At 45.1% G+C, this 16,002-nt stretch overlaps 1 protein-coding gene across 1 annotated transcript; it reads left to right on the top strand.

Moving 5' to 3' along the window:
* Nucleotides 1–153: 153 nt before the first annotated feature.
* Nucleotides 154–15,372, top strand: st3gal2 (ST3 beta-galactoside alpha-2,3-sialyltransferase 2). The gene is made up of 8 exons (XM_031874366.1): nt 154–165; nt 434–1,135; nt 4,658–4,717; nt 5,183–5,316; nt 7,468–7,647; nt 7,965–8,010; nt 8,562–8,681; nt 9,365–15,372. Exons 1-8 carry the CDS (start codon nt 154–156, stop codon nt 9,536–9,538), a joined length of 1,428 nt encoding a protein of 475 aa, XP_031730226.1. The 3' UTR covers nt 9,539–15,372.
* The last annotated feature ends 630 nt before the right edge of the window (nt 15,373–16,002 follow it).

Raw genomic sequence — 16,002 nt, 5'->3', positions numbered from 1 at the left:
AGAGAGAGAGAGAGAGAGAGAGAGAGAGAGAGAGAGAGAGAGAGAGAAGAGGAGAGAAGGCAGAGCGCTGGAGCCCGAGCTCAGTATTCACACAGATGGCAGCGAGAAGGACCTGCTGCATCCGTCCGCGCCGTGCACTGGGTTTCACTGAAGATGGACACCGCAGTTAATCCCCAAAAAGGAAAGCAGGAGGGGAAAGAGAGAGGCGCACATCAAGGCAGTGGAAGCCAGGGAGGGGAAAGTTATAAAGTAGAGAGGGAGGGAGTGTGTGCGTGTGGTGAGACAAGCTCAAACCTGTGAAACGAGAGAGGCAGAGAATCTCCAGCGGGAGACGGAAAGCGTAGGAGCGTCGCTGAGCGCACAGCTTGACTGTGAGACAAATTGACTCCGACTCATCGTCCTCCGCCAGAGTGCGTGTGTGTGATTTTACTAGTCTGGTATAGTGAGTGACCTTGTGGTCCAAAGTGTTAGTCAGGGGGTCGCCCCGATCACGCTGACCAGGCCTTGGGGGTCGTTGCGTGGAGGCGGCAGCGCAGGGGGTGGTGGTGGTGGGCTGTGGACAGTGGCAGGCCCAGGGGTTGGAGCATGGCCGTGGGGGGGCCGCATCCCGTCCTCCACCCTGCACCGGGAAAGGCGCTGGGGCTGGGGCTCCTGGGGGTCCTGGGGTGGGGGTCCTTCCAGGGGAGCCCCCAGACTCGCCGAGCTCAGGCCTTGGCTGAGCGGAGGGACGGTCCAGGCGGCTGGAGGCGGAGGTAGCTCTGTGGTAGGAGGCGGGGCGGAGAAAGGAGGCAAGGCGAGATGTTCCCGCAGGGTCTGGGTCCTCCTTGGCTCGCTGGTTCTCGTCTTCCTCACCTCCCTCTTCTTCTCCGTCTCGCTCCGCGGGGGCGTCGGCTTCAACTACCTGGAGCCGCCCGGGTGGGAGGAGTCGAGGCGGGTGAAGCTAGTGCCCAGCTACGTGGGCGCGCACAGGCTGTCGCCGGCCGAGACCTCGCAGCCGAAGACATGTGCTTGTCCGCGCTGCGTCGGAGACCCCGGCGTTTCCGATTGGTTCGATGAGAACTACGACCCGGATATCTCGCCCGTTTGGACCAGAGACAACATCCAGCTGCCCTCTGATGTCTACTACTGGTGGGTGGTAAGTAACAATATCGATTCACTTTACACGATCGAGTTGTAACACAATTATGCGTGGTGACAAGTAGGGCTGCAGCTTCCACTTATTTTAGAAGTATTATGCCGATTACTTCATTCCATTTTTTTGCATAAGGCACCATCAAACACTTTCCATTTGTATGGCAAAGGGGGGGAAGTCAGTTGCATGGAAGATATATATATATATATATATATTAGAACACCAACATAGTGGGAGTAATACATCATAATCGCAGATTTCTCTCCATCCTCTTCATCCTCCCTCGTGACTGAGCCAACCAATCCCCTCTTACAAGTACTACATGCTCCTCATGCCAGTTGTATGTTACTGTCTCACGACATGGTTGGCCACCGGGCGTAAACCACGACTGAGTAGTGTCTGAAAAACTGAAATGAACAACGTCTTCAGAGAGACGGGAAGCACAAACTCGCTTTAACACCCCTTCTCAGTGTGTGTGTGTGTGTGTGTGTTCGTCTTCGTGCCTGCGTATGTCCACTCGAGTGTTAATGTCCGGTCTCTATTCCCGTTTCACAGCTGTACCCTCAGTCCAGCTCTGACATGGCAGAGAACTGCAAACACATGCGAACAGCTGCCAAGTCATTAGGTCACACTGCAACAGGGATGCGACGAACCGGGGGAGACAAAGAAGGAGACATAAATGAGAAGATTGGTTCTGATTGGAAAGGAATAGGGGAGATCACGTACAGAGCAAAGTAAAGTACAGGGGAAACATGGACGGTAGGAAAATGAAATAGAGATACAGAGAGGAAGGGGAAAAGGAAAATAAGAATAAACAACATGTAGAATAAAACAATGAAAGGAACTAGAGAACGAACAGAAGAATGGTACAGGGCCATATCAAGCAAGAGGAACTCACAGGCCTCGGCAGACATATTAGTTTCTCTGTTTTTGACCTTGTGCTTTCTCGTGAGGGATCCCTTTCTATCACTCTGTATCGGAAAGAACATCACATCCAATTGCACAGAGCCATCTGGTACTTTCATGTTGCCTTTCTTTTCTTCTCCCCAAAATATGCTGGCCATGAATGCATCGTGTCACTCCAAAGCTTTTTGAGCTGTTAGTAGTGGTTTTGAAAAAATTTGAGATATTTTACGTTTTCAACTTGGAATTTTCCACCACAGGTCTTGGAAAAATGGACAACATTGCTGAAAGAGTGCAGCAATTATGGGAATTATTACCACCTTTAGTGATGGTATACCTGTCCACTTTATTTTCAACAGTGGCAAAGAGAACCAGGCCTTTATTGGGCTTATAGTCTTATACTTTAGGACACCATGGTGTAAAGGGGGAAGAGGAGTTTAAGCTCTTTCTGTTGGGAATCAGAAGACACGATAAGATGACATTTCCTGGCAAAGAGTTTGAGAGGCAGACCGTGTAAGCGCTCCCCAGTCAATTACCCCCTTGACTTTTTCCAATCAACAAACTTTAGGAAGGAAGGAAAACAAACTGTTGTGTGTGTGCATGATTGGAGTGTATATGCTCTTTAAAACAAACATAATGTGTTACTACTCCTCCGGCCTCAGGAGAGGGAAGAATCGAGCATTAAGCAAAAACTAACAAAAAATGTTTTGAATAATGATTTGTCGGGCAAGACCTAAGTGACGTTCTAGTTCGGTGAAGCATTTTCACATTTTAAGAGTATAAACACTCTTCGTTGATTAAGTTAACCGTCACTTTGATTCACTTGGAAAACTCGCTCTGATTTTCATTGAGCGTTTTTGAAGAAAAGTGGTATTCACTTGAAAGTAGGTGCCAGGAAGCTCATACTTTAGGAGTCCGAGGACAGCTGAGACGAAGGAAGCAAGACGCCATTTGGCTTGGCTGCCAAAAGAAATAAACGTGTGCCAAAAAATTAGAAGCCCCTGAACAACAGCGGTGCAGCGTGCCAAGCTGGCTCTGGCTTCATGCGGAGAGACAGAGGCAGAAGAAGGCAAAAGATGGAGGGATCAAGGAGGTTGGAAAAACAAGAGAGGTATAGTGAGAAGAAGGAGAAGAATGCAGAGGGGTAACGGCATGAGCAGCAAAGTCACAGAGAGTAAAAGTGGAGAAAAATACAGATTTCGGGGCCTCTGATCAGCACTGATGAGCTGCGTGGTGCATAGGTGTCCCAGAGAGACGAAGAGATGAAGAAAGGCTCGAGGAGGAGGAACAAACAAACAAAAGGGAGGCAGGGAAATTAAAGAGAAGGAATTAGACATCAGGCCAAGGAGACTGCTGGAGAGAGGATGCGTGAAGGAAAATGTAAGCGAAGGAGATCTGTGTCGGGAAAAGCGAATTAAGGCCGATGGTGGGTGAAAAGGAAGTGGCGACAAAGGAGTGTGAAAATGAAGATTGCTGTGTGGGAGAAAAAGGAGAAAGAGAGAAAGGAAACAATGCTTAAGGAGAGGAGAGGAGAGGAGCAGCCAATATCCTGATGGAACTTTTGTGTGTGTGTGTCTGTGTGCATTTATTTGTTTTGGGGGATGATTTTCTTTTTTAATGTGTTTGCAGGTGCTGGCTTTCTCTTTACATGCATGAATGCACCATTGCCTGTGTGTTTTGGCAGATACCAAAATTGGATCACGTTTTTTTTTTTTTTTTTATCGGACATCTCTTTGTCTTTGGAAGTAAATCCGGGTCTTAATCCACAGTAGGTGGTGCCAGCCCAATCCGTATTTTTCGTATTTCGTTTTCTTTTTTTAAAATCCGTCATCTGATAAAAATCGTTACGTAGAAAAACCTTTTAATCTAAATGTGACGGTTTTATTTTTCTCAAGTTCGCAATACAATACAAAGCTAAGCTAATTATGTGCAATGGATGTCACTCGTTCCAAACGGGGCTGGGCCCAAATGCAGGAGGGTTAGATTCATTCATGGTGTCACTTATCCACTAAGGTACGTAAAGGGCTAAATCACCTACAGCATCCTCTTCCTCCCCTCTTCGTCTTTCTTTCAACCCTCTCATTTCACTGTTTTTTTTTTGTTTTTTTCCTCCTCCCTTTAAATTCAACACATGACTTTAATTTATTTTTTTTGTCCACCTTCTATTTATTCTGGTGCTTCAGCCCGACAGGAGAGACGTGTTGTCATCTCTGCTGTCACTTTTGTTTATCCCGCTGAGCAGAACTCTGGGTACTTTGGACAACTCACTGTTGGTGACGGACAGTGTAAAAGTAAACTTTCCTGGAAAGACACAATTTTTATTTATTTTTTAATTCAACTTGTTTTTGACATGTGGAGAGCAGCGCGTCTGCTCCTCTGACCACAGCTCACCCAGTCTGACTGCATCCTGTCAGTCTGACACATGTCTGTTACGTGAACACACACACACACACACAGGCACATGCTTATTCGCACATGATTGCAGGCAACTGCATGCATACACACGTGCACGGGCACACGGACAAATAACTCCATATAAAATCTGTTGTCACATCCAATTTGTGTGCAGAGGAGCAACTACACATGCTAACCGCACTTTCTCTTTGTCTGCTTTCTCTCTAGATGTTACAGCCCCAGTTTAAACCCCACAGCATCCAGCAGGTGCTGCTGAGGTTGTTCCAGGTACTATTACATTATTAATTCACCTTTCCATTATCCCAGCACTTTCAGATCAGCCAAGTCATTACTTCACTCTCTTGGGCAAAGGCTGAGGGTAACGATCGTCTTTATTAGACAGTAGGGTTTATCAGTGGCTCATTCTTTTTTTAAATTTATCTGGATTAAAAAAAAATCTTTTTTTGTTTTCATTCCGACTCAAAGCAGTGCAGTTCTTTCACATAAGGCTATATGTTTCTATAACTCAGTCTCGCTCCTTAAGGGCAGAAGGGCCCCATGTATTTTTCATGGAGGGTCTCATTAGGAATTTACACCAGTAGTGAGAGCATGATGTACTTTTTTACAATCAGGTCTTAGCTGCCGGTTGGGTCGTTTATATGTCTCTTGCTGTTCTAGCGCCGCTGTCCTATTTCATTTCCCGTGTATCTTGAATCCAGTCGGATTGATTCAATCACGGCTCTCCTCTCGCAGGTGATTCCTGGAAGGTCGCCGTACGGCTCGTGGGATCCAGGACGCTGCCTGCGCTGCGCCGTGGTGGGGAACTCCGGAAACCTCCGCGGGGCCGAATATGGAGCGACCATTGACGGACACAACTACATCATGAGGTGAGGGTGATGGTGGATGCAATGGATGGACGGGAGGGACAGAGACCAGATGCCAGGGCGCATTAGGCAGAGCAAGGCTATGAGATATGGAGATAGAGGAGGAGATGAGGGCTGAGAGATGAAGAAAGGAGGAGGAGGGAGACGAGGAGGGAAGAGACATTTCATGTGCGGAGAGCACACTGTGACATCACACTACACAGTATGTGCCATTAAAGTTACATCAAATAATTGTGTGTGTGTGTGTGTGTGTGTGTGTGTGTGTGTGTGCGCAAATATTTCCAAAGAAGCAGAAAGCAGATGTGTGTCTGATACTAAATGTAATCTTCAGTATAAGCCGTCCTCTATTCATCTCTCCGAACCGGTTGACAGAGAGGTCACCTGACTCGTGTGAGGTCACCACAGAGGACTTTATGTCCTAAGAAGCTGAGACGTACAGATCGTGCCTCTCACGTACACACCCACGCAGAGAGGCACATAAATCCATTTGTCTGAATCTACCCCCCCCCCCCCCCCATGGCTTTTTATTCGTGCTGCAGTGATGGATGACAGTGCCTGATTGTTGTCAGTTGGCATGAACACACAGCTATATGTTGTTTCCTGCAGCGGGCGTGTGCTTGTGGCAGGAAAGCTTCAGCAGGGATGACTAGTATTTTTTGTTTCTGTGCACATTAGCATTAGCATCCATTAGCGTTGCACTCTCAGCAGACCTGTGTGGGCAGCCTCCAAATTCTGTCTCCTGTTACAGTAGCTCATTGCTGTGGTTGGATTCTCATTTGTTTCAGTAATCATCTTTGCCACAACCGGCTCACTTACCACTCGCCACCACCACCACCGCCCACCTCCTCTCTGTCTGCCTTTTTACTCCCGCTATCTAAAAACCCATCTGTTTTGTTCACTGACATATGGGAAGGCCCACTCAGTGTTTTTTTAATGTGCACCTCCCTGTTTACAGCTCACTCCTCCAGACAGTGAGTCACATCTACTGTAAATACAGCAAAAGTCTGAACTACACAGACGGAGCTGAGTGGTCCAGTTACTGTCTGACTGGAGGTTGCAATGCCAAATATGCTTATTACATTATTTAATCAAATATGTTGCTGAAAAGTCCTTGTCCTGAAACTTATGAGTTAACAAATATTTTCATATTGACTCAAATGACTTTGACTACTGTGGACTGCTTTGCTGGTAGTGACAAAACCCACAGTGAATGTTCACCCTACTCTGCAGTTTTGTAGTGTTTTAGCATCTTTCAGCTCATTGTTTTGGTTACTTTACTGTTTTGGTTCACTCTCACTGCTCTCATGAGCACTGTTTTGCAGCCCAGGCTCTTAAACTGTGATTAAAACAGGAGACACACTGGTATACTTAACAAATACAGTGATTCACTAAGTAAAACGTAAGTCAAAATCAGTCAAATGAATGATGGCAGGAATCTGTAGAGTCAGTGTAGGAAGAGGATGTGTGACAATGTGCTGGAAAAAACAAACAGAAGCCACATCACAGATATCTGTATATATATAGGGAGAGACCAGTGTGTCCAATGCCGCTGATTACACTCAATCAGGTCTGCAGCCCTGGAGATGGAAAGCACAGAAACAACAGGAACCGAACAAAGAGACCTTCACATCAGTGAAAAAGCTCTAAAAACCCATTACCTCTCCATTACCTGCTTAGCCCCAAAACAGTTAGCAAGTTACGTTAGCAGCTAGCTGGTGAACATATTGGATCGTTTTTTGAGAGCCAGACATTTCCCTCAGCAGTTGGAGGAGACCAAAACAGAGCAAGAAGGAGAGTGAATATGCACTTTTATCTGTCGGGTGGCCGACGAATTCAAATTCATGCAAATGTTGGTCCGTGTCTGCTAGACCTGTACATAAACCGTTATGCGTTAACACTTTGGCCAAGTCAATTTAAGACACCGATGATGTCATTTTAGTTTTTACAGCTGCCCCCATGTGGCCAAATTCAGGTGTAACACATTCAAATGAAACAGGGGATCTTCTAATTTCTAAAATGTTGAGCTACTCTTTTAAAAGTTGGTTCCAAAAACAATCAGAAACTGCCTATCAAGTGAAACAGGCACCTATTTGACTACAGTTGAAGCTCGCACAAAGACTTACATCTCTTATGCTGTCCCTCCCTCACTCCCAGAATAAACCTGGCCCCCACAGTGGGCTACGAAGAAGACGCCGGCAGCCACACCACTCACCACTTCATGTACCCGGAGAGCGCCAAGAATCTGGCAGCCAACGTCAGCTTCGTCCTGGTTCCCTTTAAGACGCTGGATCTCGTCTGGATCACCAGCGCTCTGTCCACCGGCCAGATTCGATTGTAAGAACAGACACACACACACACACACACACACACACACATACAGATATGCATAAACACGGATTAACACACATGAGAGAGTGCATCCACCATTTGATCTTAAGGCACACAAACACACAAGTATAGTTTGGTGGAGTAAAGACACTTCATTTTACATACCTACACACACGCACACACACACACACACACACAGAGTTGTGAGAAGAGAGTTGCTGGGCTGAAACAATCTGTCAGTCGTCATTCATCCAGAATTCATAGCAATCACATAAAGTGTGGATTGAATGTGTTTAATCAATTTCTCTCTGTCTCTTCCTCAGCACCTACGCTCCTGTGAAGCAGTTCCTCCGTGTAGATAAAGACAAGGTGTGTATTTTCAACGCCCATTGCAATTACTTTTGGCCATTCTCACACAGTCACAGTAATACACCAACACATAGACATTTGCAGCCACACACACATGCACACACACACAGACACACACACACACAGAGTGACCCCGCTTTGCTGCAATTATATCATCCCCTCCCCATTGTTGATGAGGGCTTACAGTTAGATTACAGACCTTCCCTTTGTTTTAAATAATCTTCTGCTTGCTCTTTAATCTGTGAAATAAAAAAAAACTCAATCACAATCTCAGAGAGTATAATAAAATATTTTCTTGTGCGGTTGGACCTCTGTGCAGCGGCTGTGGGTTTTTGTTCTTACTGTATAAATAATCTGAGTGAAAGCTTAAGATCTGAATTCAGAGTAAATTGGATTTACCTATACTGGGAATACTTGGAAAAACACATTTGTGGATCTTTCTGAATATCTTTCTGCTGATAAAGTTTGGGTTTGATTCTTGGTTAAATTCACAGCCGGTAGACGGTATATTACACTATGTCCCATCCTCTGCGTCTCTGTCCACCACCCAGGTCCAGATCTTCAACCCAGCATTCTTTAAATACATCCACGACCGCTGGACCAGACATCATGGGCGCTACCCCTCCACTGGCATGCTTGTACTGTTCTTTGCCCTGCATGTCTGTGATGAGGTCAGTTTCTCTCTCTTTCTTTCTCTGTTTTAACACAACACAGATGCTTTACATTCTGGCATCATGCTGAACGACACATCCATCTATTACATCATATTTATCCTGAACAGACACACATTTGTAGAGATGTTCTCAGACTATTTTTCCTTCTAAATACAGATGCCGTACCTGAATTTTGCGAATCGTCCCGATACCGAGTACCAGTGGGTTAAAAACAGAGCTTTTATGGGTGGGATGAGTGTAAAATATTGCCAAATTGCTGACATTTTGCTAGCTCTGGCTAACGTTACACTCTCCACTATCACCTGCCTGCTCGGTACTCCACATATGCAACTCCTAACAGAGATGAGAAAGACGTGAGACGGCACACCCGTTAGCTACTTCCATCATCAGCTTGGGGAAAAAAACACTGTGTACGAAATCGCTGATGGAAGTAGTTAACGAGTGTCTAGGGATCCGGTAGTGAGTAAATCATGTTGTTGTTCCTGTGTTGCCTAAATTAACAGATACATTATATGATTATTGTGATATTGGATCGATGAATAGACTCGCATACTCGCCAATTCCCGATCCAGCATTTTAGGCTGTATCGGAGGAATTTCGGATACTGGTCTTGGTACAACTCGACATATTTGTAATCGCACACTTTGTTTTCCAACCCTCACTTTTCGACTCTCCTCTAGGTGAATGTGTTTGGCTTCGGGGCAGACAGCAGGGGAAATTGGCACCACTACTGGGAACAGAACCGCTACTCCGGAGAGTTCAGGAAGACCGGCGTCCATGACGCAGACTACGAAGCCCAGATCATCCAACGGCTGGCCAAGGCTGGCAAAATCACTGTATTCCCAGGAAAATAACCAGCAGATCACCCTGTATATCTAACGTTCCAACTCTGGTACGGGAACAGACACTATAGAGGCTGCTTAGAACGTGTTAGATATCCTCGCATTCCCTTACCTGCACCAGTTTGGGTTCCCAGGTTGAAGTAAACCGAATGCTTACAGAAGGCGAGACGAAACGGTTCACGAAATGGTACCAAACAATGCTATTCCATTCACTTTCCCTTATAGACCCCACCAGAAGAGGCTCTGATTGGAGAACATGGAGGAACCAGGAGCAGGGAACATGTAGATCCAAACGTAGTTCTGCTCACTAGAGAGTAATTGGCTCTTAGTTTTCAAGGTTATACCACTAATGTCCAGAGAGGGACCACATATCTTTTTCCAGGGGCAGCTTCAACTCAGGAGTGAAAAACGAGTGAAAGCCTGTCAGCAGGAAAACAACCCATCACCACAAATACAGACATTGGCTGTGTACAGCGCCGAGAGAGAGACAGATATATATATCCCGCTTCTAACAAAAATTCAGTATGCAACGTACTGAAACTGCACCGTCGGCATCTAGTAGACGACTGTTCTACAGCAGTGTGATGTCAGACAGAAACAAATAGTGTTTAAACTCACAGTTCTTCACCTTCTAAGCACGAGATACTGTACTGTACTGTACTGTACTGTAGGCCTCCAGACAAGATTGACACTACGGACACAAACTGGAGCTGTCAGAAGCCAGAGTGCTGTTGAACATTTTGAGACTCGAGGACTAATTTTCCATCTCTTACATCTCCTGGGCCGTGACTTCCTTGAGAAAGAATTGATCTTCTCAAGTCCCATATGCGGCCAAGCCTCACTTTCCACTTTTCACTGTCACAAGGACTTTGTCTGACGGTGATGGGTTGTAAAAAACGCTTGGTTGTAAGACTGTAGGCGATTGATGTGAGTTTATATCGTGCGACTGTCCTCGACACCTTGCAGCAGACGCACAGAAATGGGATCAAGGCTTTTGCCTTGTGGCCATTCGGACTCTGACAGATGACTGCAGCACTAGCATGAGCCTCGGCGTCTGGAGAGCCAGCTAACCTGGTTTTACACACCACGGCAAACCGCATGCCCATGCTACAGTCTCTATTCACATCCAGACACAGGGAGGAGCGTTGGTTTGACTCCGTGATGCCTAATGAGGCCGAAAGTCCGTCTCCTGTGATTTCATGTTTGGATGGAGGCACGCTGGATCTGGACCGGGCGTTTCATCCCCATGTGGTCTGTCAGGTTCTAATTTGGGAGACGAGGACTGTAGACAGAGAGCCGGGGCACGAAGCACCAGTTTGACAAAGGCAGCATGAGAAACGCATCATTTGCTGCTGGGTAAATAGATAAGACGTTGGTCCACTGTTTATATGCAGCAAACTCGCGCTTCTACACAAACTGTACTGGGTTCACCACTTTGGTTTTGAAAGGACTGAAATGAAAACAGACCTCGCACTGATTCTTTTCCTTTTCACAGACCTGACTCCTGCATCCCTGTGGGATTAGAGACTGTCTGGAGCATTTCGCCCCAGATTAAGGCCCCATATGATGGGGTGAAAGAAAACCCCACTAGCCCTGGTCCCCCGCTCAGCCAATTCAAACTTCAGCTATATCTGGAGGAGGGTGGAGCCACCAGACGCCTTAGACTTCACCTTCGTACCGCATAAACTGCACTTCCTGTTCTGATTTTCATGTTGATGGCATATTATACCCACCAGACTGCAGATTTCATTTCTTAGTTGTATGTGCTGTTTAGCCTTGAGTTTATCCATTGGCTGGATTTATATTATTGGCTCAGACTAGATTTTCTTTTCCACCCTCGTTTATGTTTTTTTATCATGATTTGGTATCTTCAAATAACGCCATTTACACCCTTTATAGCCTCCATTGTTGGTTATTTATGTCTTTAACAAGGAGGCCCAAAATAGTCATTAAAGTGCTGCTAAAAAATATATGAAAAACAGAAGCGTCGGTGGAAGACAGAATGTGTGCCACAGAGAGGAAGGAAAGTATTTGGTTTGACTTGAGGCCGTAAATCCATCCAAAGATGCTGTGACGGAGTTGTGTTTATCAATCAGATGGTGGCTGATGAAGTACTTGTGGTTCCTACACAGGTCTGGACAATATGGAGAAGCAGGTGATTGAATAAGTCTTTCAGGGTGCAACAAGTAATATTTCTACTGCCCCTTTACTAATACATGCGTGCATGGGTTTAAACGATCGTTGATCGGTATTAATAACTCAATAATTGCTTCACGTTGTGCTGAGAGCTCAGGCTTTTAAATTTTAATTCAAATACTGCAAACAATGGACTAGGACAGAGAAATACGTGACATAACGTGTTTCCATCTCAGCCCCGCCCACTGCAGAAGAGCACAGACAAAAATAAATAATTATCCAATGACATTCAGAAAACATGTTTTCAGGGTCTTTAATGCTCCTTTAGAACTATGAGAAAACTACACTAGTTACAACTTAAAGTTTACCAGAACTTCACCAATATTTCTTTCCCACAGAAGGAGTTGGTGTATTGTTTTAGTGACTCATGATGTGCTATACCGTGAGCTACATTTACATTGACAGCTACATATGTAAATGGAAGCTGTGTAGGAACCGTGTATGCTGCAGCAGATGCTTCTTTTATCCGAAATAACACCGGTGTGTGTGTGTGAGATCAACAAAGCACATTGTTGAACGCACGTCCCTCTGAGTGTGTTGTTAAGGGATTTAATCCTGTAGCGCTCATTCTTATTGTGTACTTCACTTTTTCTCTTTTTACACTGCTCACACTGAGAAAGGTTTGAGGTTGACAGACACACACACACACACAATGTTGGAGGGTCAGAGTGCTGTACCGCCCCCAGCAGGCGACGTGAAGAACTGTTTGCTACTATGCTGATATCAGTTCTATTGTTGTATTATTGTATCATCTTAATAACCACATGTAACTCTCTTGTGTTACCATTGTACTTAATCTGCTTTCAATGTTTTTATCCTACTTTGCACATAACAGATCTTATCGGAGGTTTTAATGTCGGGCTCAATTTAGGAGTCCGTTTGGCTGAAACTGGACATATCGTTTTATCTCTCTCTCTGTCACACACACACATACACACATTCATGCTTTCGTGCCTTGTCCTGCTGCTGGAGGTATCTCGCCTACAAGCTGCTCCATCGGCAATACACACACACACACACACACGCGCCTGTTACCTTTGCATTTTTTTTAGTCACACACACTCGCATGTCTTTTGGCTGAGAGCTGTGCCTTCTGAGCTTCACACACACACACACACTCTGCCTTCTGCTCGGGAACAGACGCCTCCCGCTCTTCACTTCTCACTGCTTTGTCACATTGTTTTCTACCGATCGCTGGAGGCGAAAGGAGAGGATGTAAACCGGCGATGCAGTGTGACTCGCTGTGAATTCATATTAGGACATTTGCTACTTTTTTGAGCATCGAGTGTATATACTTTTGAGGCATTTCTGCTTTTCTAGATAACATTTAGTGAAAAATGGCAGACAGAGAGGGTCATCCGCTGGATTCAATCCCTCAAAATTGCAGGTACACGTCCTATTGCTGGTGTTTGTTTTCAACGACACAGGGACTGTAGAACAGATGGCGAGGACGACAAAGCGTCTGAAGGCTTAGACATATCAGTGTACCACTGCTTCCCTGTTATCTTGGAGTTGTCCACCACTGTGGTCCTGTGTTATTGATGTTTGTTTCCCAAGATGCTCCTTCCAACTTCAAAAGGAATGTGTAAAATGTTTTGGAGATAACTCGGCTCTCTGGCAGCATTCCTGTCACATTCTTGCAGCCTGCAGTGGGTAGAACAGTCTTAACGGAGTCGGGCCGTGTTCAAGCACAGCAACCGTTATCAGCATCCTTGATTTCTTACACGAGAACATTGTGATCAGGTGAGCAGGGTGATCCCTCTCTGCTGGCCTAAATACGAGTGGAGGTTTTACAGTACACGACACAGATCTCGCCTGACAGTGTTCCCTGTATATAACCTGAAGTAGGTCTGTTCTCCTGTCGCTGACCCAATAAACTGATTTCTCTGTGTCCTCTGGAGTTGATCCTGAAAAGAATTGGAAGCAGCGCCAGTTTTCAGGTGGCTGGTGGTTTTCAAGAACAGCAATCAAGAAATAAAGAGCTGCATCGGTTGAGAGCATTTTTTGGGAAACGTGGTCCTTGATTGTGACGGTCGGATGTCCAGGGAGCAGCATGTTTTCTCAGGTGCAATCTGAATGCAGGGGGCTTTGTTCTCTCGCAACACTGACGGAAACGAGTCAAATAAAAGCTGACTGGAGTGTTATGTTTCTGCCACAACTTAAGCTGGACCGATTTTCTTTTAAGCGTTGTGTTATTTTTCTTATTTTTGGAATTCCAGGCCAGACTCTTGCAAAAACCTCCCCAGACTAAAACCACCTTTGTTCTACTCTGCTGTCAGTGGAATCCAGGTTCCTTTCACATCCAGGACTATTTTTACACCGTTTTGTCTCTCACACTATGCTGTGACTCACATTTCAGAAAAGCCACAAACCCCATTTATTGATTGCTTGTACGGCTGCACAAAGTGGCAGACACAAACCACTGGAGTTTACTGCAATTAACATGTTCTTTAATAGAAAGGGAGGCACATTAAAGTCATTCAATTCATCTTTTTATTGGCTAATTGAAGACACTGTCTGAAAGCACACCTGCTCAGCTCAGAAAAAGTGGACACTGATGTTTTCTGACAGCTAGCATGCTAGTCTGTACAGATGTATCACAGTCACAGTTTCCCTCCAAATTATATTCATGTTACACACAAATTGGGTTGTTTTTCTAGCCGACTTTATGACTCAGCAACATATTAATCAGAACCTCTTTATTGAGCTAGAGTTAACGCAAATCAGAAAATTGGATCAATTTGCGGTTGTCTGGCAGGGGAGGAACAGACCAGACAGTGTCTCGAGTTGTTACAAAAGACAATATCTGTGCTAGAGAAAAGATAACCACAGCTCTTATGGCTGGAATTCTTTTTTTATTAAAGTCTCAAGGCTGCACCTTGGCACATGTGACAGGACAGGGAGCCAAATCTGAGTGGCTTGCTGAATCATTTTTTGTTTTTTTTATTAGGCAGCCCACAAAAAAACCTGAAAAAGTGTCCCCTTTAATATAGGTCAGTTCTGTTCTCGGGTAATTGAGAATAGCTTCCTCCAGCAGTAGCATACATTTGACTGACTGTTAGAGAGCTTAAAGGAACAAACGCATCCTGATCAGGATGACTGCCGGTCCAGGCGGCTGTTGGCATCGTGACGTTGCCAGCATGCTGTGCTGTTTGAGGCTGAGGTGAGGACAGCCGCAGGCAGCTCCTTCCTCATCAGTTCACTGGTGTGCATTGATCAAGAACAGCTCTTTAGCAGCAGTCACTGTGCTTCAGACTGCACATATCATACTGTCGCTGTGGATCGTTACGCTAACGACTCTCACCTCTGTCAGCTATTGTGCTCGTACTCTCAATCCAGTAAAGCGTATCAAGTAGGAGTAAAAGCTGTTTAGTGAATACATCTTAGCAGATACTGTAGGAGGGAAGTCGTCCAGGGATCTAGAAAGGTTGTTGTCTCAGTTGAGATGGGTGAAATCGTTTCATATCGGTGGTTTTCCTGCTGTCTGGATCTGTCATCTAGTTCAAGCTTCAATGTCTCATTCGTCAGTAGGACTACCTTTTGGACTAGGTAGTACACCACACGTGTATTTACTACATTGACACATCCGTATGATATGTGATCCAACTCTTTGTATCTTATGCTATTGTACAAATAAAAGCTTCATGAAACATGAGGTCTGACTGCGTGTTTGTGGGATTACGGTTTTGGTTTACACTGAGCTACTAAAATAATTTGGGTACTGGAGTGGCCTGCCGTATACTTAAAGGTCCAGTGTGTGGGATTTGGCGTCATCGAGCAGATAGCAACATCATGGCGACCGGCTCTGTGAAGAGGAAACGAAAACACAACTATTCTTATTATCAGGTGATTATACACTAAAGAAAACGTACTTATTGTAATGCATTTCTTCCAATAGTGAAGAAAGATGAAATATTTCCATTTTATGTGACTTTAAACTTCTGCAATGTTTCAAAGAGACAAATATTTAACTTTTCACTCTATTACATTTGGTTTCACAGCTTTAGTTGCTTCAGATGATTTTGCCCAGCATTAAATGACTGCCAGGTAAACATCACGGGGCGTCAAGCTGGAAACCAGTTTGTTTTCCTCAGGAAGTGAAGACTAAATCCAGACAAGACGCAGTGGATATTGGATTTACTGCAGGATATGTAAATTGCCAACTATTTGCTATCAAGTTCAACCAATCAATGGCGATAGAACGTGTCAGTGTTGTGTATACAGCTTGTTTCCACTCCCCCCAAGTGGCCAAACATGTTATTGCAGGTTAAGAATAATTT

Source organism: Anarrhichthys ocellatus, unplaced genomic scaffold, assembly GCF_004355925.1.
Source record: "Anarrhichthys ocellatus isolate YVR2014 unplaced genomic scaffold, GSC_Weel_1.0 scaffold80, whole genome shotgun sequence".
Classification (NCBI taxonomy): domain Eukaryota; kingdom Metazoa; phylum Chordata; class Actinopteri; order Perciformes; family Anarhichadidae; genus Anarrhichthys; species Anarrhichthys ocellatus.
The sequence above is the reverse complement of the archived record's forward strand: the minus strand, read 5'-3'. Positions and strand labels throughout refer to the sequence as shown.

What these genes read in the sequence shown, in the direction of transcription:
- st3gal2 (XM_031874366.1), top strand. An exon ending in TCCACCGGCCAGATTCGATT is followed by an intron (nt 7,648 to 7,964) that starts GTAAGAACAGAC and finishes TCTCTTCCTCAG; the next exon opens with CACCTACGCTCCTGTGAAGC. An exon ending in TCCGTGTAGATAAAGACAAG is followed by an intron (nt 8,011 to 8,561) that starts GTGTGTATTTTC and finishes TCCACCACCCAG; the next exon opens with GTCCAGATCTTCAACCCAGC.